This window comes from Acanthopagrus latus, chromosome 17, assembly GCF_904848185.1.
Source record: "Acanthopagrus latus isolate v.2019 chromosome 17, fAcaLat1.1, whole genome shotgun sequence".
NCBI lineage: Eukaryota > Metazoa > Chordata > Actinopteri > Spariformes > Sparidae > Acanthopagrus > Acanthopagrus latus.
In genome coordinates this window covers 7,272,466-7,295,991 of record NC_051055.1, presented here as the reverse complement: position 1 = coordinate 7,295,991, position 23,526 = coordinate 7,272,466, and the positions used below count along the sequence as shown (strand labels likewise).

General features: G+C 40.4%; 1 protein-coding gene across 4 annotated transcripts in view; it reads left to right on the top strand.

The window, feature by feature from the left end:
* The window catches only part of usp45 (ubiquitin specific peptidase 45), a 34,809-nt gene that overhangs the window by 8,603 nt on the left and 2,680 nt on the right, over positions 1–23,526 (top strand). Inside the window, exons 6-17 of one of the 4 annotated variants that reach the window (XM_037073983.1) lie at positions 5,110–5,261; positions 6,889–6,984; positions 7,269–7,399; positions 13,961–14,048; positions 16,475–16,556; positions 17,499–17,590; positions 18,306–18,362; positions 18,539–18,616; positions 19,479–20,142; positions 21,612–21,709; positions 21,833–21,919; positions 22,190–22,334. In XM_037073983.1, coding sequence (XP_036929878.1) covers positions 5,110–5,261; positions 6,889–6,984; positions 7,269–7,399; positions 13,961–14,048; positions 16,475–16,556; positions 17,499–17,590; positions 18,306–18,362; positions 18,539–18,616; positions 19,479–20,142; positions 21,612–21,709; positions 21,833–21,919; positions 22,190–22,334 — 1,770 coding nt within the window. The other 3 variants (XM_037073984.1, XM_037073982.1, XM_037073985.1) reach the window with 3 other exon arrangements.

Below are 23,526 nucleotides of genomic sequence, written 5' to 3'. Positions count from 1 at the left end.
TGAAATTCGTTAGGCACTTTTTATATCAATCAATCAATCAATCAATCTGAAAATGCTATTGTTTTGTGTCTACATGAGTGTCAGGCAGAATTATATAAAATTAGGCTTGGTAGTTTGGGTTTTTTTTGACTGAAATGGCAGTTTTAGATTTTAAACCAATCATGTGCCCAGTGTGTTGGATGGAGTGCTGTCATGGTGTGCTCAGATGCTGTTTGTCTGCATTGACTGTTGACACACACTGTTTGTACCTGTCAGAACTTGTCATGTGTTTCTTTTCTTTATTGAAATCTCCTTTGACTTTCCCTCCTCTTTAAGATTTTGACTTTCTGCACTTTATTCACCTGGTTTTCTGCCTCTGGTTGTTGATTTAGGAAACCATAGTCTTTAGTTTCCTGTCAGTTTAGCTCAGCCGAGTGGGTCAGTAGCCAGTAAGATGCTTGTCCCCTGGTGGTGCTTTCATGGAGGTAATCAAGGGTGATTCTGCCTTTATTCCCACCACCGCACATGAAAGTAGGCCAGATAGTGTGGGTAGAAAAAGCTGTGTGTATAAATATATATGTGTGTGTGTATGTGTGTGTGCATGTTTGTGTGTCTGTAAGTAACATGGCACTGGGCTCTCTTGGCCTCAGATGGCAAGGAAACAGGCTTTTCATGCCCTGCAGTCACAACAAATTAGCGAATTAATAAGACATTTGGTGTTGCCTGGCCTTCCTCTTGACTGCCTGCTCTGCATGAAGGGAGCTGGCCTTGGCCCTCCACACTGCTGCACTGCAAGTGAACATGGAGGCACAAAGCCCACTGGCCAAACAATTTTATGGCCTCTCAGCCGAACTGTGATCCAGATAAGGCAGGATATGAAAAGGTCATTAAAAAAGGACATAACTATCGAAAATGTATTCTTTGGCTGTATTAAATTGTCATGAATCAATCATCAATCATCATTAAATTTTTTTAAAGATTTCAGTTAAGTGTGTGTGTGTGTGTATGTGTGTTTGTTGCAAGCACTGTAGTACTGTCCTCTGTAAAAGTAAACAAGTCCCATGTTACTTTGTGTACCTCTTGTGTGAAAAAGAGCAGGGAGTGCAGGAGGTGTTGGTGTACATGCGTGCATGTGGGCGATCCTGAGCACCGTGATGCTTTCCTCTACCCTGGGGAAAGGCTCCACAGTGTCACTGCTGCCTATACTCGGTGGCTGAGCAAGGAGGGCCAGGTGGTGGTGCCGAGTGCGGCACAGTCAAGCGTGGACACAGCGCATGCTGACATTTGCCTTTGCTAACTGCTGCAGGGAGAGGAAAAATCTGCTTTTCCATATGCTTGTGCTCGTTGCAACCCTTCCCTCCACCCACTGCCCCTCCCACCCTCCTCTGCCCCCCTCTCCCCAGTCTCAACCAGATGGCTCTCTGAACATTGTTTACCTTGGGTGGCAGTCCCAGATGCAGAGTGTGACCATCGGCATCCCCATTCCGCCCAGTTAGTTTCGTCATTCCTCTGCTCCCCCTCAGTTGAAGTGCCAGTCACAGCTTTTACACTCAAGATGCATTAAGTCTGTTGATTTTATGTCTCTGATCACAAACACCACAACAAGTAGACGCACTCATGGTCACACTCTTTCTCTTTCTCAGTTACTTTCTCTTTTGCTCAGTGGGTCACACTTGCATAAACACATCTTTCACACCTTCTCAGTCTCACACCAAATCCAGAAATACTCAGTTTGTTTTCCTGATTTGGGCTGCAGTCATCCCCTAACTCCAGTTGTTTTTACATGCATTGTGTGTTGACATATGGGAGCTCCCTTATGGCTGCTTATTGAATATGGAAATAGGCCTCCAGATGTTGCCAGCTCAGAGGGCCAGATGCATTTAGCACCACTGGGTGGAGCACCACAAAACCATGTCGTCCCAACAAGCTGAACCTCACCCCTTCTTAGTCCCAAATCTACAGAATGAGCCTAAAATTGCCCCCGTTATTTATCATCCGTGTTGTTTTTCATTTTAAAGAAACAAAAAAAAAAACAAGATGCTGCAGACGTGAAAGAGATTATGTGCTATATGTGTGTGTTCAAGTGATTTTTGATTTTATTTTTTCTGATCAAATGTCCCTCACAGAAAAGGTGCCCTTTTACCCCATTCCTTTGAGTGGAATCCAGTTGAGAGTACAAAATTCAAATGGCTTATCCAAGAATAAAAAGCCCCCAGTTTACATTCCAACAAGTGTGACCAGGGCCTGCCTGCTAATGGCCTTGGCCTTGAAGTGGAAAAGCTTCCAGGGCAGTGGCCAGCAGTGGGTTTACAACCGCTGTAGGTTGAATAGCTTGTGTTATGCACAAGGAGTGGTTCTGTAAATTTAATATGTGGTAAGGCAAGGCCATGTGTGTCTTGAGGAGAATGGTGAGAGTAAAGGTGCAGGTTTTTATGATGACGGTTTACAGGTCAATTGAATTTCTTTAGTTTGGATATCAGTGGGTTCAGGCCAGTGACCTTGCTGCTAGCCTGCTCTCTTGGCTGGCTTACATGAGTGAAGTGCTCGTGTTTACCAGTGTTTAGTAGATTTCTCTACAGCCTATAGGCCCTAAGGTACTGCCATCTGTGTCTGTACAGATTTGCCATTTCGCACAGGTATGTCTTGTAATCTTCTTACAACAAAGGATCTTATAGTTTCATTTAGTAGTAAACTCTTTCCATTCTTTTAGAAAAGGATTTCACTTTTCTCAATCATTGTCAGCACTGTATAGTATAGTGCAGTACAGCAGTAATATTCCAAATGACAAGAAAATGCTTTTTCTTCTTAGGACAATTTTAATATTTCTTTCATGTATCATAGGGCTATGTGATGAAGGAAGACATTTTTAAATCCTGGCGAGTGATGTCCATTTTTACAGAAAATTTGAGGAAATCTTTTTAAGAAATGTAAATGAACTTAAGGGTAAATGGACTTGCATTTCTATAGTGCTTTTCCAGTCTACTGAACACACAAAGCACTTTACAACACTTGTCAGATTCACCTATTCACAAACACATTCATACACTGATGGCAGAGGCTGCCATGCAAGGTGTCAACTGCTCATCAGGAGCAATTTGGGGTTCAGTATCTTGTTCAAGGGCACTTCGGCATGTTGCTAGGGGGAGCCAGGATTTGCACCAGCAACCTTCCTATTACTAAACGACCCACTGTGCCTCCTGAGCCACAGCTGCCCGATTTCCATTTCTCCAGAAAAGTTGAGGAAATCCCTCTAAAAAATGAAGTGACTTTGGATAATGGTCAGTATTATTGGACAAAGGAGGGAATAAGCAGTGACATTGACAAAAAGGTGAAGTGACATTGTTGTGTGATAAAGGTACCATGTATCTCTATACCAAACTTGTTATTCATCATGGAGCTACATTATCTGGCATGAAGCTAAATGCCTGGGATTTTCTCCATCGGACGGTGTAACTTATCTTCCATTCACTGTTTCACTCATTGCCCTCCCTCAGCTTTAAACTTCATCTCATTTTTATCCTATTCTGTCTGAATGCAGTGTTATAGCCGAGGTTTTTCATAGACAGCAGTGAGAAGTATATTTATTAGTTGTTGATTTATTAATTATGGAACTTGGAATTGGAGATACAGTAGTTCACAGTAGTAAAGTTGATATAGTAGTTTTTAAGTCCACTTCAAGGAACTTTCATTTTTTGTTAATTCTGGTGGCCTCTTCGTACAAATGATGACTTTGTTTAGTACCGTAAAATACCACCAGAAGACATAGAAGCTTCTTTCCCCAGGCTTTGAGACACCTACATTTCTTTGCTGCACTCCTGCCATAAAAGTTCTCATTTGCTTGTGTAGGTCAGTAGTATCAGTATTGAATCATGACCGGTTATAAGTTTCCTGGATTTAAATTAACATACTTCTGTGAAAACTTTAAATGATTCACATTTTCTCAAGCTCATGTGAGAGACATGGTTCTACTCTGCTCAAGTTGTTGAAGGCTACTGGACTGTGCATTTCTTTGTGAAGGACTGGGGTCGGATTTTCTGCGACAGTCAGGAATCAGAATCAGAATCAGAATCAGAAAAGCTTTATTGCCAAGTACGATTTTACACATACGAGGAATTTGTTGTGACTTTGTATTTTTTCAAGTACCTTTTCTCTTTGCCTCTTTCCACTCCACCTACAGAGTGCAACAGTAGCTAATGTTAGTTTAGAAATGGAGTCCAATTGAATATAAACTAAGGACAGGCATCCAGCCGAATACAGAAGTTCCACAAATCCCCTTTAATTGTACTTTAAGAGTGTGCTGTGAATTTATAAACTGTTATAGTATGGACAAGGACTTGCTTGTTGCTTGTTTGACCCAAACCTTAAACTTGCAATAGATTATGATTTTGAGTGAATACACTTCACAAAGGCTTGACCATCCTCTGCTGTAATCTCCTTTTTCGGGATTTCTTACTAGTTGGCAAATCAGGAGCTTCTTACTCAAATCAATAACATGTTATTAATATTGAGATAAAGGGTGCTGGCTTTGTTAGCTGTTGGCACATCATCAGCTCACAGCTACACTACCTACTGTAGTCTATCCCCAGCAGACTATCTGTATGTCACTGTCAGATTCTGGCCATCTGTGTCGGAGTTTCTGTTTAAGGTTAGTTTTCATTGATGATCAGGAGGAACAGCTGTCTCCGGAGAGCCATCTCTCCAACCCCAGCCCCCTCCCCTCCCTCACTAACCAGCGGAAACTTCTACAGCTGTCATCTGCTTTCCCAAATGACCCAGCTTTCCTTCCAGCTGCCATCCTAGCACCCTGCTCCCAGCCCCTGTCTCGCTTCAAGGCTAAGCCCATTTTTTTTCTGGAGCCTACCACAATCCAAATTTTAATGGAGGCCGAAATTTCCGAGCTGCAAGGACAACATCCACCCTCACTCACAACCCAGTCGCAACCCAGCTACCATCTCAGCTGTGTCTTTAAGCTTGGCTGCCAGGTCTTGGTGCTAAACATAAAGTAAAAAAAAATCAGGGTTTGGTTATGGAATCTTCACCATGTGTCTGTAATTTCCAATTACTGAAATACATTGTTTCTGAGTTTTTACTACTTTGCATCACTGACCCATTTTGCTTGCTGTGTTTCAGGAGCAGCACCCAAAATCATCAAGTTGCAAGAGGAACCATCAGATTACACTGACCTGCCCAAAGGCAAGAATCCAGCCATCAACAGCACCCTGGTCCCTGTCAAAGGCATAAATAACCTTGGTAACACCTGCTTCTTCAACGCTGTTATGCAGGTTGGTATAATTATTGCTCAGTTCAAACCTAAATCTTAACTGTGCCTTATCTGCGTGCCTCTCTACTGTTAGCAAAGAAATCAAGCACTTTATAATGGTGACTGGAACAAAGAGTCCAACATGTTGCTAATCTCTCATTTTTACCATGCAGTTTGAAATATGGTACAGTAATAGCACACTGTTTAGGCAGAATAGATAGACCAAATGAAGAATAAACTAAGCTCAAACAGTCACTTTTGGGTAGAAAATGGCTGGGATATAAAAAATCTGCAAACTTTTTTTCTGTTGTCATTTTCAACTGTAGATGTCATGTTTAACAATATATAGTGAAACTTGGTGATGTGACCTATCTGCCGTTTCTGCTGACTTGTTTTGCTCTGCATCGCACGCACTTTAGTGAGTGCACAATGGATTTTATTTGTTATTGGTTACAAAAAACATGTGATTGGTTCTAATCCTCAGAAAATAATAGAAGTAGGTGTGATAAAAGTTGTTGTCATTATAAATCTGATGCACAATAAAGTGCATTTCTCACTACAGATGACCTTCTTGCAACTCATTGCTTCTTCTCAAGAAACCTTGTGATAGAATGGAAATCATTGGGCATGACAATATGAATATTTATGCCTTTACAATGTGTTAATACTTCACAAGTGCTTCTTTTGAAGGGTCTGACCTATTGGAAATCAGATTCCAGTCTTACAATGACTGAGTATAACCAGGATAGTCCTTGAGGTCATTTTTGAAGTATATTCAATGCAGCAGGAAATGCAGTGCCGGTTTGGACACATTCACCTACCCACACACGAGTGGCACTCAGTTGGTGCAGAGCACGCTCACTATACAACAAAGCTATAGAGCCTCCCCAGTCTTTCTCTGGTCGTGTCATGGTGACTGCAAACTGACATGCCTCATCAACAATGAAGCTGTTTTTTTCCGCCATTTTGTTAATCACCCTCAGGGCCTTCCTCATTGATTGAAATTTGAGTGAGCACGCTTTACATGCTTTTCCTTCCCTCTCTCTGTCTGTTTGTATTGTCTCCTTGAAAATTGCAATCTTTCTGGTGAAAACACATAATTGTCAGAGGATGAGCTGTGTCTGTGTTCACAATGCCAGTTCCATTGTGTGTTTTCCATAGCAACTGTCTTCATTGCCAGGATGTGACAAAACAAATATCTCTTGAAATGGAAGGAAAAGATGTTTCTCTAACATAAAGGGACAATGACTGCTTCAGGCTACCTCCTCGCCAAGGATTTTCTCCACATTTCAAGCTAGTTGATCATAGACAGATTTGAAAGGCTCTTTCAGAATAATCAACTTGCCACAAGTTTCCTAAATTCTAGTAAAATGGAGATAACTTTTCACAAGGGTATTTTAATTGACCACATTGAATTGTCACAAGCTGAGTGTGGATACAGTTTTATATCTTTTAATGATTCATCTAGTGAATAATAAAATCAGTGTACACGACCAGTTTAATGATATATTACTTTTGTGCATAGTATTTAGCTGCTTAACATTTGTTGATGTTGTGTCTCTTCTAAACAGTACTTTTAACACAATGTCATTCAGTGAATGGATTTATGGTTATTGAAACAGTCTTAAAATCATTTTGTTTTTCCCCAGAACCTGTCTCAGACACACATGCTCATTGACCTCATCCAGGAAGTGAAGGAGAAGGGGTACAAACTGAGGATCTGCCCCCCTATCGAGACCAATCTGGTACAGTTTTTCTATCTATCTCCTCCACTTTCCTGAAGTTGTATTCATCTCTCAGTTAAACAATAGTAGGAAGAAAAAAAAATTACATTGCTTTGGAAATTATCACTGTAATGCTGTCTGACTCACTGTTCCCCATTGTATATGTAGGATTCATTAGCTAAATGTCAGACCACTTAGAAAACAGTGGTGGAAGTTAGGTGGACAGGTGTAGCATGTTTGGTTCATGTGTTTTAAACATTTTGGGAAAAGTGTCTTGTTTTTATTTTGGTCTCTTCACATTCCAGAGTCCACTGACTGTAACGCTGCCCAGTCCAGAGCCCCTGACCGCAGCCATGTTTCTCTTTCTTCAGAGCATGAAAGAGCCAGGCAAAGGCCCGATCAATCCCAAGATCCTGTTCAACCAGCTCTGCCAGAAGTAAGGCGCTTCTTTATATCAACTGTCATACATTCACCCACGATGATACACCAGCATCTGACTCTGTATAGACAGATATTTCATCCTGGGAGCATTGAAGTTGTCAGATAGTGCCTTAATTGTAGGTATTGTGGTTCTTCCTCATCACAGCTGCAGTTCATAACACAGGAGCCACAGATTTCACCTGCTTTCATTCCCTCAATACTGTAGTGACCACTTTAACCAGCCAGACCCAGGTAGCACCTGGTCCCAGCTGAATGCCTTTCTAAGCTCAACATACACAAAACACACCAAAGGCACTGTACCTTTTTAAATGTGCAGCAGCAGCTAGCTATTTTTCTTTCTGATACTTGCCACACTGCTGTGCCACCTGTGTCATATTTGCTCCAGAGCCAAGGTCTAACAGGCTGTGTGACAGGCAGAAACAGCCTCACATTTGTGAAATGAGCAGTTGTTTTGTTCTCTTTTATGAATAGTGTGAATGTTTGGTTGGCTGGGTTCTTGTTTGAGCATGGTGCACTGCTGGTTGGGTCCACCCCGTGTGTGTGTGTATGTGAGTGGGGGGTCCTGCACTGTTTAGTAGTGCAGGTGGGTGACCAGGGAATTTGATGTTGGATGACTGAGTACATCTCTGGTGTGGCTTTGACAGTTATTCTGGTACCTAGCTTTCATATCAGAATATGTGTGTGTGTGTGTGTGTGTGTGTGTGTGTGTGTGTGTTGCCACCTCACCTGGTACCACCTCAGCCTGCAACATGCGTGCAGACAATTGTGCATTCATACAGCAATCATTGCATACACCTTTATGCATTCATACGTGTGCTAATATCAAGTAGGGTTAATCTCTTCCACTGACATGCATTTGAATAGAGAAAGGTGACTTGCAAGCCTCAGCACCCATTACCCATATGGTACACTCATAGAACAATTTAATTTTTATCAAGGTCTGTTTGCTGGGTTTTTCACAAAAATTTGGGCTGCAACCAACAATTATATTCATTATGAAGTTATTTTCACATTTAATTAATTTAGCTTAGTCTATAAAATGTAAAATGCCAAAGTGAAATATACCCAACACAATTTCTCAAAGCCAAAAGTGATGTCATCAAATATTTCTTCTGTCCAACCAAAAGTCTAAAACCCAAACACTCATTTACTATTAAAGATGACAAAGAAATCAGCAAATCCTGACATTTAAGAAATTGGAACAAACTAATGTTTAACAAATCAATGGATCACATAATTGTTACCCCTCAATCAAACAATGTTCACCCAACAAAGAGTTGAAAACAATGTCACAGCCCTCTTAAAAATACACGGCCTTTTCTTATTGAAAACATAGTTGGGTATAGAGCTAAGTCAGCTTGTCAAGTAACAAAAATATAAATCAGAAACTATTTTGGTTAGAAAAGGTTACGGTGAGAGGACCATTTAAAAAAAAAAAAAAAAACACATGTTGAGCTTACACCAGTTTTATTTACTAAATAATCACAGGAGCAGGACTTTTTAGAGGTATAAATGTGGGTTATAAAATTTGTTTAGCTTTTTTTTTTTTTTTTTTTAACAAGAATTCATAACTGGTGGCTTTGTTCTGTGTGACCTTGTTAATTCATGAAAAGAGCACCTGATGCCAAAAGTAAGTATTAAGATTGAAAAGATACCAGCAAATACAAAATTCAAAGTTGTTGCACCAAAAAGGCTGTGTCAGATCGAAGTCTTCAACTGTGAAAGTACCAATGAATCAATATTGAATATTGAGTTAGAAGCTCAATCATCATTCATGCAGTTTTAAGGTCTGAAGAGACTCAGGAGAAGTTATACAGGAGCTAAGCCAATCAGCTGAGTTTATGGCAAAACAAACCGCGCTTACATATTGTTCGTGTCTTTTACTGCATATCATAATTGATACTCAGAATGTAGAACTGAAGTGACATTGATTACAAGATGATTACTAGTTAAAACATTTCAAAATGGACCTGTATTGTTTTGCACTTCGTGATTTTTGATCGAATAGAATTTGTAAGATGATTTATTAAACACAGTGTTAGAATATCTGTATCGATAATCTTACTTTTACAGTAGTCAACAAGTCTGAGCTAACTGCCCTTTAAAAGTCAGCAAAATGACTCTTTAGGAACATCCCTATAGAGAACTGGAGATTTATTGCATTTTCAAGGTCTTAATTACTTATACCTTCCCTCTAACATTCAGTACGCATTATTGTAGTAGCACTTCTCTACACAGCCATTCATCTACATTCAGTCAGGTCTAAAGCTTTGAGCTGAAAGGGTGCAAGTGTCAAGAACTGCTCCCGTTTACCGGGACATTTTTCTCCAGATTAGTGGCCTCTGTGAGGGATACACTCTGTGTATCTGGCCTATCATCCTCACCTGTCACTGCAAGCTCTTGCTATTCAAAGAGGTTTGGGTCTGCCCTTGGCCTGTGAGGACTGAGAGTGTTTTCCATTTCTCTGTCACTGTCTTCAGTTGTATGTTTGCATTGGCAGGCAGGTTAATAAGGCTTTTTGACTCAGATTGGGGCCATTTAGAGTGTTTTTGTGCCACGCTGAAGGCCTACTTAGCCCTGTTGTGGCGTTTGTGTGTTTTCACATGTGTGTCCACACATGCGTTTGACCTTAACCAGCTGAGTATCTCACTGCCTGACTCTTACTCTTGCCAGCGCAAGGGGTCTGGTCTGGTCTTGGACCAGTGCCAAGCTATGTGGGTTGGATGGTCAGCACCACACTCTGTATCTGGTGCCAGAGAGGGTCCCAGCTTGTACCCAGACCTAGTTTTACTACACAGTTAATCAGTGGTGGCAAGACAAGGAAAATGTCTTTCAACTAATGACATAATGAATTAATGACAACATTTATTCATTTCCCCCTGGGCACCTTGAGTCTTTAGGGACATTGTTTTCCATACAGTTTTATGTCTTCTTTTGTCAATCTAAAGCATTATAAAGAACTATTTGAGAGTTTTAAGACCTATTATCACTATCAGTCTTCTAGGATGCTCTCTCTCTGCATGTCTGATAAATAAGCTGGACAAAAATGTCACACAGAGGGATTCGTATGCACCTGCTTCTTTCAAGAACTGATTCAATTTTGAGGACAGCCACTGGACACTTTCTTGTTCTGCAAAAAAAGGGAATTATACAGGCTGTCTTCTCCATCCATGTGCTGTGGATAAATACCACAGCTTTCAAATGTTTTTCAGAAGCCTTTATGAGAAGCCTATATCCCTGATAGAAATAGCAGAGGACAACAATGAATTCCATCTAGAGCTCTGGCATGCAGGACCCAAACACATATCTACAGTGACACACAGTGCACACACAGAGAGGCTGGGCTGACATACAGGCCTGCTCAGGAGGAAGACCTCTCAGGTTGAGAAAAAGAAGCAGATGTTTATTGTTTGTAATATTGCCCTGTGCACATATGAGGAACCAGGAACTTCAGTCCGAGCATTCAGACTATAGACTTATGATTAGACAATAGTAATGATAATAATAACAGTCCTGAAATAAAGATGTTGATGGTGGCTTTATGTCCAACACAGGAAAATAAAACCTGTGGAAATGAGCACAAGTTGTTAACCAATACACTGTGGCAAAGGTTTTATTATTATTGTATTTTTATTTTATTTATTTTTTTCATGTATTCTTTCCTTAAAATGTGTAAATAAGAAATTTCCACAGGAAAATATGTCAGCAGAACGAAAACGATTATTATTATTGTCTATCTCCTGAAAAAATGGAAGACAATATCACCGGATAATCATATTTTTGTACAGTGTGGTCACATATCAGTGATCTGCAGTATGATATATAATATTTTATGGTGATGTGATGTGGTTAAGCTCGACCAGTACTTGGATGTTAGGGATGAATGCCAATACTGATATTGGGCAGAAATTTTCTGATCCATCAAAATTGGTTATCATTATCAAATTGGTTATAGAACAAAAATAAATACATTAAAACATTATTGAAATATTATAAATAAGCATTTGTTTTGTTTAATGTTATTTAAAAAGATTCATATTTGTGCATATTTGACAACATACAAATCAATATATCTCAGATTGGCCAATACAACTAGATAGTATTGGTTGACTGATGTGGCTGTTGGTGCTCTTTGCTAAATCTTTGTGCTTCACTTCACATACTGTCCTACATGTTATGTCTGTGCATTCATTAAGAAATTAAATGAACATGTAGAAAATAAAAATATCCATAAGGTGTTTTCACAGACCAGAGGGTCTGAAGGACAACGTCTTGATTATAAATCTCTTCATTTGAGGTATTCATATGTCGTTGACCTACAGGTATTGGAAAATACGAAGACCTCATGTTAGAACATACATAAGTATGATTTCACCAGTATTTTCTTAAAGGTGAAATTTGACTATGACATTATTGTCATTGTTAGTGACTGATCGAAGGTTCATGCAGAATAATCCCCCAGACAGTGGTAATGTAACGTAACCTTTATAATCACTTTCCTGTATTCCAAAAGCACTTGGTAGCTAGGGTAAGAGAATTATGTTATTTTATATTAGTTTTGGTACAATCAACCAAGTAATGCAAGAAACAAAAGTCAGATATGTATAACTATTTTTTATGAAGCTCTCTATATCTGTACATACACACATATTGCAAATGAGTCATATTTCTAAATTTTATGTCGATGTGGGAGTGAATGCTGGATTAATGTTATGATGTTAACTGTGTGCGGGTGCATTGTGTTGCTCATACATGTGTGTGTTTGTGGGGGGAGCTTGTGTGGCCTTGTGTCTGGTACTAACTCATCCGGCTATTAATTGTGTTAGCACCGCAGCTGTTTGCAATGGCCAGATTGAGAGCAGCGCTACAGGGCCCTTCTGCTTCTCTCCACTGGGATGAGCTTCCAGACCTTGTCATTCCCACTGATCCCAACCAAGCTTTTAATTTTTTTTTTCTATACCCTGCCCAGCGTCTGTCTCTCACTCTTTTACTGTCTCACTCATTTCCTTGTCTGTTTCACTTTATATTTCTCTCTCTCTGCCTCTCTCTTGGGGGATCAACAGACTAGTTAGTGGAACAACAGGCGGACATTCCTTCACATGCTGTTCACTTTTAGGGCTGGCAAGGAAACGACATATGTGCTCTCTGCCATCTTTAGCCCTCCACCCACCCTTCCCCATGTGTCTGCACAAAAAGGGCATAAGAGACAGAGATCAAGCATGTAAGGGTGGGGGTGGGGTGGGGGGACTTTAGGCTCCTCCAGACCTCCTGGTTATGACCTGTGTTGAAGGCAGGTGGTTGGCCATCTCTTCCCACCACGGACATCCGTTCATGGGCCACATGGCAGCTTGTTTCAGGGGGAGGGTCATTTTAAGTGTATTCTTCAAATAAATAGAAATATGAATGGCCTTAAAGATTAGCTGGAAACCCTTGTAGCCAGATTCTTCCTCCGCTCCAAAAAAACTGTTGCGTGTATATTATAACTATGATAAGTAATTATAAGTCATTATCAGGTTGGTACCAGCTATTAGCTGTTTCAAATAATGTGTGGCTTAAAGTCATTTTAAAACACCTGGATTCCAACAGTACTACTTCAATGTTTGACTTTTGTCAAACCAGTGGCCTTACTGTGTGTTGTGCCTGTCGAACCAACCTGTCCCGTGGTTATGTGGCGGGCTCGGCCCAACAGGTTGCAGTGGCTCTAGCCTTGGCTGCCCATCTGCCCCTGGCATCTGTCCTCACATCTGCTTCACCATGGCCAGCCAGGGGACGGACTCAAGGAGAGCCTCCCCTCTAACCACTCTGGCATCAGTGTCCAGGATATATATCTTCCAACAAAATGCCAACAAAATTTTGCAAAATGTCAAGCCGATGAATTGACTGCCACAATGGGAGAGCTGTTGTTTGACTGCCAAGTTATAAGGGTCCTCTGGGTTTGATTTCCGTAACAAAGATTGTGCATATTGGCTATTCACTTTTTTGGAATGTCCTACCAGTTCCTACCAGCATGAATTATGATTGAAAATCCATGCAATTATTTAAAATGACATAAGTTAAGCGGAAAAAAGCAGGAGTTTTGGATTTTGTATTTTCATCAATCAAATAATTCATTAAAGTACATTTTTACACTTCACAGTTTCAACTCTTAGTTTTAATGTTTTGCTTTGACCTCATATATTGGCAGGTACGATTTGAAAGGTACAATAATGAAAAGGCCTTGAAAATAGCTTAATTTAACGTTCCTCAATAGATTTCTATTTTTCTTGTGGTGGTTTTCTTCCCTTTGACTTGATAATGTGTGGATTTGGTTTTTGCGGATGAACGGTTGAGGGTTTTTTTTGTTTTTTTCTTGAACAGAAATATTCGGTCCTTGCTGGTCTATTACCATATATATTGGTCAAATGTAATCTTGTTAGACAATTGTAGGCAATGACTTCTGTGTATATTTTTAAGTAGATGGTCATCTTTTCTTAACTGTATTGTGCTTCCTTTCACCTTTGCATAAGTCTCTGTCCTTCTACTGTTGTTGAATTTTAACAGTGTTTCTTTATCCTAGGGCCCCACGCTTTAAGGGTTATCAACAACAAGACAGCCAGGAGCTTCTGCACTATCTAATGGACTCTATACGAGTAGAGGAAACTAAGGTGAGCTTATTACAAAAACATCTGTATTTGACAATCTATAATAGCTTTAAACCCACATGCTTTGTCCAGAGTATTTGTTGAGGATCTTTCGTTATATTCTAGCAATTTTGCCAAAGTTTAACTTTTTTGTTGCAGAAAGGGCCTTCAAATCTGCACAAAGGAGAAAATGTGCAAAAAAAAAGAGGACACAGTATGCACATGTTTAAAACATCGCTACCTGGCCCTCATTCTTTGCCACTCTAATGCTAACAAGCCCCTCATACTCTACTGGAAGCGCATGCTAACTTGCCATTTATCTCAAGCACATGGCTTCAGATTCTTAGTCAGATTTCTTCTGTTTGATTTAGCAAATTGTATTTTGTTTTGAATAAAAAAAAAATCTGGGTTCTTGTAAATTACATTGTGCTGGACTACACTGAACAAATAATGAAAGATAAATAAAATGGGGATGGTTCACCAATATCAGTGCCGATATTTTTAATTAATCTTTAATTTGATGGTAATAACAGAATTATTTAACACCCATTTAATTTTTTGGTCAGTGTAATTCAATACCGTAGCCAAGTACATCTTACTAAATTAAAATCCATCCTCGACAAGTGTAGTCACAATGTAAGACATGCAGCCGTTGGTTTGTGGTTGCCTGTGTGCTCTCAAATAACCTGATATCTTCTTTTTGTTTTGTTGGCCAGTTTTTGTGTTTTAACCTTATGATGCCATGTTTTTGGCAAGTACAGAAAGCCCCCCTCCCTCCCCTCCAAAAAAACCTTCACAGGGCAATTAGAAGACCCCACAGCAGCCCTTTGCAGGGCTGAGCTGCCCCCCGTGGCCCCACCAGTGGCTGCATGGACCAAGGAGGAGAAGTTAGCGGGTGTGTTTAGTGGTCAGCCCCAGACCCAAGAGGGGGCCACGGGCTGGGCTCCCTCGCTCTCATTCAAACTTGTGAACACTGACAGTTGTGCCACTTAGGGGACTTGCAAGTGGCACGACCGGCATCATTGTGTGATCTTGGGAAACCCACAGCTGCTGAATGAGCTCCAGGGCCGTCCCATTGTGCTTGAGGGTTACCCACAGCCCCCTCCTACACACACACACACACACACACACACACACACACACACCGCACACACACCACACACACAAACACACACACACACACACACACTCATCAGCCCGTCTCCCAATCCAATCAAGGAGGTAAGAGGGAGGGGGTACACCCTTTTCTATTCATTCACTCAGAAACTCATTTATCCTGCCAAGTATATTCAGAGATACAGTGTTATATTAGCCTACAATATTGAATGCATTTTTAAATGAATGCAAATATTAATTCTGTTTCTAACTTTCCTATCAAGGTGTAATTGGATTTGGAAGTTTTATTAGTGTAGCTTCTTCAAGCACAGAACACATTTTCTTCCTGAATATTTAAACCAAGTAAGCCTGAAAAAACCCTTTCACTTTGAAAAGGTACATTTATGTAACTCATAAATATCATAAAATTATACCAACACACAGTCCTGTGTGTGTGTTTTTTTTCCTATACATATATGTGTGTGTGTGTGTTTCAGAGAATTATGCTGGTATTTTTGCAGTGGGTGCCACCAACCTTTTAGAGGCCCTAAGTGTTTGTGTTGATTGGCCATTAGTATCAGAGATCTGAATATGCTAATTTGGCCCCAGTCAATTATCACCAATTAGCTGAGATGGTAGGTATTACTCTCTCAGGGCATGGACTGTCCTTCTTCGCCTTGTCTTCATTTTAGTTTCCACCCTATACCCTTGTACCAGCAACCCTCTCCAACCCCCCGCATCGCCCAACCCACCCCTTCCTCAGCCCATCCTGTGTGGGACAGTGCACGCTGTTACATTCAGAAGGGGGTGAGGGAGGATGGGGGTTACTGGTGATTAATTAGTAGCCTCAGCCTGGTTTGACTGTGCTGACTGAGTGGGATAGAGGCTGGCCAGACTGGGATTAACAGGACTTTTTGACCTAAATAGCCAGTCCAGTGCGTGGGTCCTGGGACAATGGGGGTGACTGGTCTCAACCACAGACATAGACCATGGCCAATTATCTATTGATTGGTGCTTTACTGTGGTTGTGCCTCTTCACAGCTCTCACCAACACACTCACTGACCATGTCACCTTCAATAAGAGCACCCTGTCAAGAACTTGTACACACGCACCCCAACATGCACAGATAATTAAGAGATTTTAATGTTTTTAGACAAGCGCAATAATTATTTTACAATAATGATGTTTATAATAGCTTTACCTGTCAAACTGAGCTGTAGGCTAGAATTCAATATTTCACTAATGGATGTAATGGAGAGAATTCAAGAAAACAAATCAGAATTTATTTCGCATTTTATTTTGCATCTAGGAATATCACTGTAGATCTGAATTGTTGTATGTTGTGTTTTTCCAGAGGGTGAAAGCAGGAATTCTAAAGGCTTTCAACAATCCCACAGAGAAGACAGCAGATGAGGACACCAAGCGCCAAGTCAAAGGTTCCTATGCTGGCTGCAGTAGATAGATGGCCAAGATCAGTAGTCCCATCTTGTGGCAGTTAATGGAAGTACAGCTTATTTATTAATCAGAGAAAGGGTAGTGTGATGGAAGACCGAACAATGTATAGTTCATTAGATAAACCTTCAGTGTTACCTGCATATGTTCATTCATATTGTTATCACTGATGGCTCTGTCTCTTGATTTAATAGCCTGTGCTTCACTGTTAACATTTAGACCAAATCAGGCCAGCTGTGGTGTGGAAAGAAATGGTTGCTGGGTAAAAGTTAAAACAGAATCAACTTATCGAGAAACACAATCCGATACCATGCTGTACTGTGACCCCACAGTTGGGACTTGGCATACCACTTCAATTCTTTTATAAGAAGAGCGGCTTCATACAACACATTCAGTGTATGGGCAAAACAGATGAAATTCACACATACAAACGAAATGGCTCTGAGTTTGTAATACGTTGCTTGGTGCCCAAACCAATATCATGCTCTCGTAAGACTGTAGCAGCAAGGGAGGAGAAATGCTCTGCGAACTTGTTACAGATGATGAAAGCCTCTCTGAAAAGCAGGGAAAGAAGGCAGAGGCGGAGGCAGACCAAACAATGTGATCCTCTTCTAGTTTTGTCCTCCCACACCGCTGCACAATCCTGTGCTAATTGTGGCAATGCCTGATTTGGTCTGAATACAGTTTAGACTGACTTGACAATAAATGTCATCTTAATGTCAGAAAAGTCATTCTGCATCTGCACTTTTCTATCCAATAGTCTTGGTTAATGCAATAGAACACAATACAATATGATACAATAAGATTAGATTTCGGCTTTCAGTGGAGCTATAATAGCAACCAGAATTGTTTAATGGAATGAATTTTATTGATGACATAATTCACCTATGCAGTCATTTATAATGGATGTCTTTCTTTCCAAATAGCATATGGGAAGGAAGGTGTGAGGATGAACTTTGTTGACCGCATCTTTGTGGGCGAGCTGACCAACACAATTATGTGTGAGGAGTGTGAGCATGTAAGTGGCATATCTCAGTGAGTTACCCTCAGTGTGGAGTGGACGTGTGCAAACTTTCTTTACCCAACCTTATTTTGAGACAGCAGTTACTACTGAATACTTGTGTAACAAAGTAAACTTTGTTGTAAAACCTTCAGGACATTTCTCAATCTTTTATTTCATTTTCCTGCTGAAGGAAGGAAGTACAATAAATTGTCAGAAACTTTTCAGCTACACTGTTATTCTCCATCAGGTATACTGCCTGTATACTCACAGGCCTGAAGGGAAGCCAACGAATATTTAGTTACACTTTCTCTTCTAGCTGTCACGTCTAAGGAACATTTTTTAACCTAAAACCCCGCAACCAAAGGATGATGATTTACTGAAGTAAGATAAAACAGAAGTCAGCTCAGAAAAGAAAAAACAGAAAAGCACTTCAAGGACCAGCTCAAACACCAACGGCTTGCAGCAGGCTTTTACAATAAAATGTGGGAGCTCAGAGTTGTTAACAAAGCAGCTGGCACTGTGAAAACTAAAGAATATCCTTGAAAGAAGAGAGTACCAGGTGTGGAGCTGGAGAGGAAAAATCAAAGAATCAACCGCTTCCCAGATCTTTTCTTAGACTTGTTGAAAGTAGACGTTTATTCTTAACAAATGGCTTTGATTATGACTATTAAGGAAGCTGATGAATATATTGTACATGCTGAAACAGACTTTCATGTGATTTCTCTTTCAGATCTCCACAGTGAAGGAGGCTTTCATAGACATCTCTTTACCAATCATAGAGGAGAGGGTGAGATACTACAAATGTTGATTAAAGAATTGGTGATATTAAAAGATGACGATGTATTACTTTCTTACAGTGCATGTACATGTTTGGTTTTTTTTTCCCAGGAGAATAAGTTAATTATCACACCATAGTATTTATGGAATTTAAAAATTGCTGATGTTTTTATTTGTTGTGCTCAGATATCAAAACCATCCAACCCCAGTAGGCTGGGGAAGGGCAGCCGAGAGCTGGACACCCACGTGACTCACAGTGACCAGGTCCTGTCTGCAGTTCACTCTGTTAACAGAAATACCAGGAAGCTTAGTGGACAGGTGGGGATATACTGTATATGAAATATGTGATGGTGAATACATATTTTCACATGTGCAAAGCTGACCAAATGTAGACATTTTAAGTTTAAATGTTTTCTTCTCCTTTGTGTGATTTTGATAAAAGACTAAGCCTGGCCCTTTAGATCCCACAAAGTTAAATTATTTTTGTAACCCTGCCACTAAGAGAAATACAAACCAATTACAGTAAGTCAAATATGGCGTAATGGTAGGTAACCTAAGAGTGGATGTATTTTCAGATGTGCAGATATCATAAGATATTTGTCAGATTTGATTCATAAAGGTTTTTAACATAGATAGATGAGCCCCTCAATGAATAGCAAGAACTTTCAATTAATACATTGAAAACGAAGGACATAGTTTGATGATGCTGTGAAGCAGTGTTGGGATCATGGGAGTTGCTGTCTTCATTGTTCAGCAAGCGCTACATAATACTATCTAGTGTGAATCAAGCAGGAATGTTTATGGACGAGGTCATGTGGTTTCAATCAAGTTATGTTCAGTGTTTCTCTGTCTCACTCTCGCCATGACTACAAAAGTATTGTTGGTTTTGTAGCTTAGAAAAGTCTCTCTGAACCACATTTGCTGATTTAAAATGATGAATGCACAGAAATTATAGAATCCTTTTCTAGTCTCTAATGAAAATGTCATACATAAAAGGTTGGAATCTTTTGCACACCTTTAATTGCAGTGTGAATGCTTTTATTCATATTTGAGTTCCAGCCCTTATGTAGGCAGGTTAGAAAATCTCTCTGCAAAGTTCCAATGTATTTGTTCTACGTTCCTCCAGAAGCAGCAGAGCAGGAGGTCTTCAAGCTCTGTAGAGGAGAAGGGAGCAGGCTGCAGTGCGGAGCGGGCAGAGGATGAGGGCGTAGCTGGTGGATCAGCCCGTGGTGTCTCAGTTTGCAAAATGGCCACTGCTGGCAGCCTATCAGATGGCAGTGAAAGAGACTCAGGCGCTCAAGACAGCAGTAATGACGCTGACAGTGAGGCCTCAGAGAGCGAGTGGGCTCCACGCACACACTCCAACCATAGCCACGGGCACACATCCACACCATCATCGTCCTCCACCCTCACTCCATCTCCTACGCCCATTTCTGCCTCCTCCCCTTTGTCATCATCCTCAGCGAGGCAAGGTGGCGCTGTAGAGCAGTTAGTTACTGCAGTGTCTAAAGTTAACCTTGGCTTCACCTCTGGGGACTTCTCGTCTTCTACACATTGTTCTCAAGAGGAGCAGGGAGAAATGCAGTCACGAGATAACCTCCACCATCAACACCACCAGGGGGCCTTCCAGGCACTGTCTCACAGCTACACACCCAGCTCCAAGGAGTGCTCCATCCAGTCCTGCCTCCACCAGTTCACCTCTGTGGAACTGCTAATGGGCAACAACAAGCTGCTGTGTGAGTGCTGCACAGAGCGCAGACAGAAGCAGCTGCGCAAGAGCAGCTCATCCGGTAAGCCTCAAAGATGAGCAAGCAGTATGCAGGTTACCTATATGCCAATAACTGATGTGGAGCAGTTTCACGTACACCTGATCATTACAGAAGAGGCAGTCCATAAGAAACCCTTCAAGTTATGGATTTAACGATTTAAAACCAAGACCTAAGCCATGATACAAACATCCACGGTCTCAATCCCAGCTTTTGGAAATACAAACCTCGAACCCCCACCAACCTGTCACCGCTATGTCAGAACTTCATCTCTTTAACTTTTGCTTTTAACCTGACTTACATTGGCATGACATAAAACTCTTAGCACTGTAAGAAAAATATTTGTTTTTGTCTTTTACAATTTGTTGGACTGTTGATCCATGTCCTGCAGTTAACAGCTGCCTGCTCTGTCATCTACATGGTGCATTCAGGGGTTACTTGTAAAGTATTGTGTCACATATCATTTCTAGTATCTATGTTAACTAGCTAATATGCAGAATGCATACAAACATTGTTTTTGATTTCCTTCCCTCCTAGCTTTTCCCTGTCGTATTACATGTTGCAAACACAGTGTTAGCAACATGCCCTAGCAGTCTGGCTAATATCCAAAGCCAAAAGAAAACGTCAGAGTAAAACATTTAGTTGTATGAATATGAAGGCAGGTTTCCTGTTGACTCTTTTTTTTTTTAAATTGGTTACTATCACATTCTCTGCCTCCCCTACTAAAAATGTATCACACTCATCTTTTTAATGTATCACTCTCATCCCGTGTAGAGTTGACTGATTGTTGTCCATAAAAAACTTTTGTAATTTCCTCCTTAATAGGGACATTGCCAGCTCAAATTCTTTTCAGCTCTAATAGATTCCATTAACGACCAGTTTTTGATCCAGAAAAAATTATGAAAATATTCACAGAAATATTTCAATCAGCAGCATAATTCACCTCTTTGTGTGTCTTTGTGCTATGTGCTGAAAGTGTTCTAAATCATTATATTTCTGCATCTCATTTGTTGAATGAGACACCTGACTCTGTTGAGGTCCTCGATAGCAATGTGTGTTGCTTCACAAAATGAAGGTTGACAATCTGCATCTATGTTTTATCCTTCCATGCTAGCAATAGGAATGGCTGGAGGCCTTATGTTTTGGGTTGTCCTTAATGTACGTACACTTGTCAGTGTACAACATCATGTCCATGGATGCGAAAACATACAGGCATTTGACAGCTTTTGGTTTCCTTAATGAACATTATACACCCTAATAGACATGCAGCAGTAGACAAACATAAATGAATTAGTTTTGCTGATATTGAGCTTCAAGTGATTTATGTTGGGCCATGTTTTATGTTGTTTTAATCACTGATACCAGTTTTTTCATGTCATGCTCCTTTGAATAGAAAGAATTAATGTTCAGTTAATTAATATTAATTAATTAATGTTCATTAATACAACAGTTAAATCTGATGCTGATGTTGGTGTTTTTTGTTGTTGGCATAGATAAGAAGTTGGAGAAGATTTATACCAGTGCTAGGAAGCAAATGCTGATATCCTCTCTGCCTCCTGTCATCACATTGCATCTTAAACGCTTCCATCAGGTGAGCACATACTGCCTGTTCTTGTCCTTCATTTTATCATGCAGATAGTCAAAGTAGTATTTGTTTTTTACATATCCTCAACAGTGACATAAATGTATAACAGTTCTGTTTTTGTATTTTAAGGCAGGGATGAACTTACGAAAAGTGAACAGACATGTTGACTTCCCCCTGATCTTGGATCTGGCTCCATTCTGTTCAGCATCCTGCAAGGTATTAAACCACTAATGCAAGGTCAAAAAATATTCAGTGTACTTAACTACTAAAAAAGGAATAACAGAAATCTCAAGTGTTGTCACAGAAAAAATGTGTTTTAAAAAATCCTTTATCAGAAGTTTGACATTGATGAGATTAGTTTAAGTAGATTGAGTTTGTATTGAATGTCCTTGGTTGTTACTGTTCCCTAGAGACCTTTACCTCTGTAATCATCCCTTTATGCATGCGTTTCCCTTTTTGTTAATCCACTCTCTCATTGTTTGCTAGAACCTGGCAGCCGGTGAGCGTGTCCTCTACAGCCTGTATGGGATTGTTGAGCATAGTGGCTCCATGCGGGGAGGCCACTACACTGCGTATGTAAAAGTGCGCGCTCCACAGAAGAAGGCAGAACAGCATCACAAGAATCTGTCAGGTCAGGGTTTGGCTCTTTTAAGACCTCCTGTCTTTTTTTTCTCTGTGTGTTTACTCATGAAAGCAGCCAGTGTTTAGCAGTAAAGGCCTCACTTGTGTTACATTGAATGTGTCCTCTACAGAGTTAACACAGGTCTTCTGTGTTGAATAGATCCATGTTGTTTTTGCCTTTTCTTTTTCTGTTCTGCTCAAGGAGATTGTCCAGATTTCACAGCACACAGTAGAGCTGAAAGGAAGTTGAAAAACTTGTCCTTGCTGCTAGCAAGCTTACGACTTGACATATTGTTACTGGATCGATTTGGTTGGTAATGACATAAGGATCAAACATGTTGTTAGACCGTCTACTGGCTGTTTGGTATACAACATCTATCTGTTGGAACATCCACATCATCACCGCACTGAAGGTTACACCATTGTTTCCCACTAGTGTAGCGTTATTTTATCCTCGCCATTGTGCTTGTTCACAAAATGGTTGATTTGACAGCGATATTTAAAATTCCTCCAAAACTGCCTGAAATGGTGAAATTGGTATCAGCTAGTACTAGATGTGCAAATCTCCCCTGGCTTCACGATTCGATTACAATTCAGCTGTCAACAATTCAAGTGTTTCAAGTTTTGTTTTGTTGTTTTAAGTTTTAAGATGATAAGGCATCTATTGACTCTGCTGCAAACACCTCTCTTAGAGTTGGGCAGCAAAGTAGACAGTGCCTCCTCAGATCTTGGCTGATTAGCTGGGCTTGCTGTAACAGTTGTTATTTATGGAGGTCGCCTTTAGCTTTGGCTGAAAATGGCTGAAAACGTAATTAATAACTGTTATGAGGACGAAGTCATGCCCAGCGTGGGTCTTGTCCAGTTCATGCTTCCCAGTAAGTTAATAAAGTGTGCCCTGAGATGTCCTTTTTAAAAAAAATAAATACTAGTTTTTTTGTCACCACTCTCAGACGATCTCTGCATCCCTCCGACATGCCTCCTGCATTAGTAATGTTAGCCTAATGTCTACCCACATTACAAAGCATGGGAGCAACGACACAACATTTTCCAGCTGAGGCAAGACAATCAATGATCTGCATAAGCGGCAGTCCCTCAATTATGCTCTGTCTCCCCATTGATGCATAGTATTCCACTTCCATCGTGATTAATCACCAAGTACACAACTCTATGCGATGAATCTTATCCACTTTATTTATTAGAAA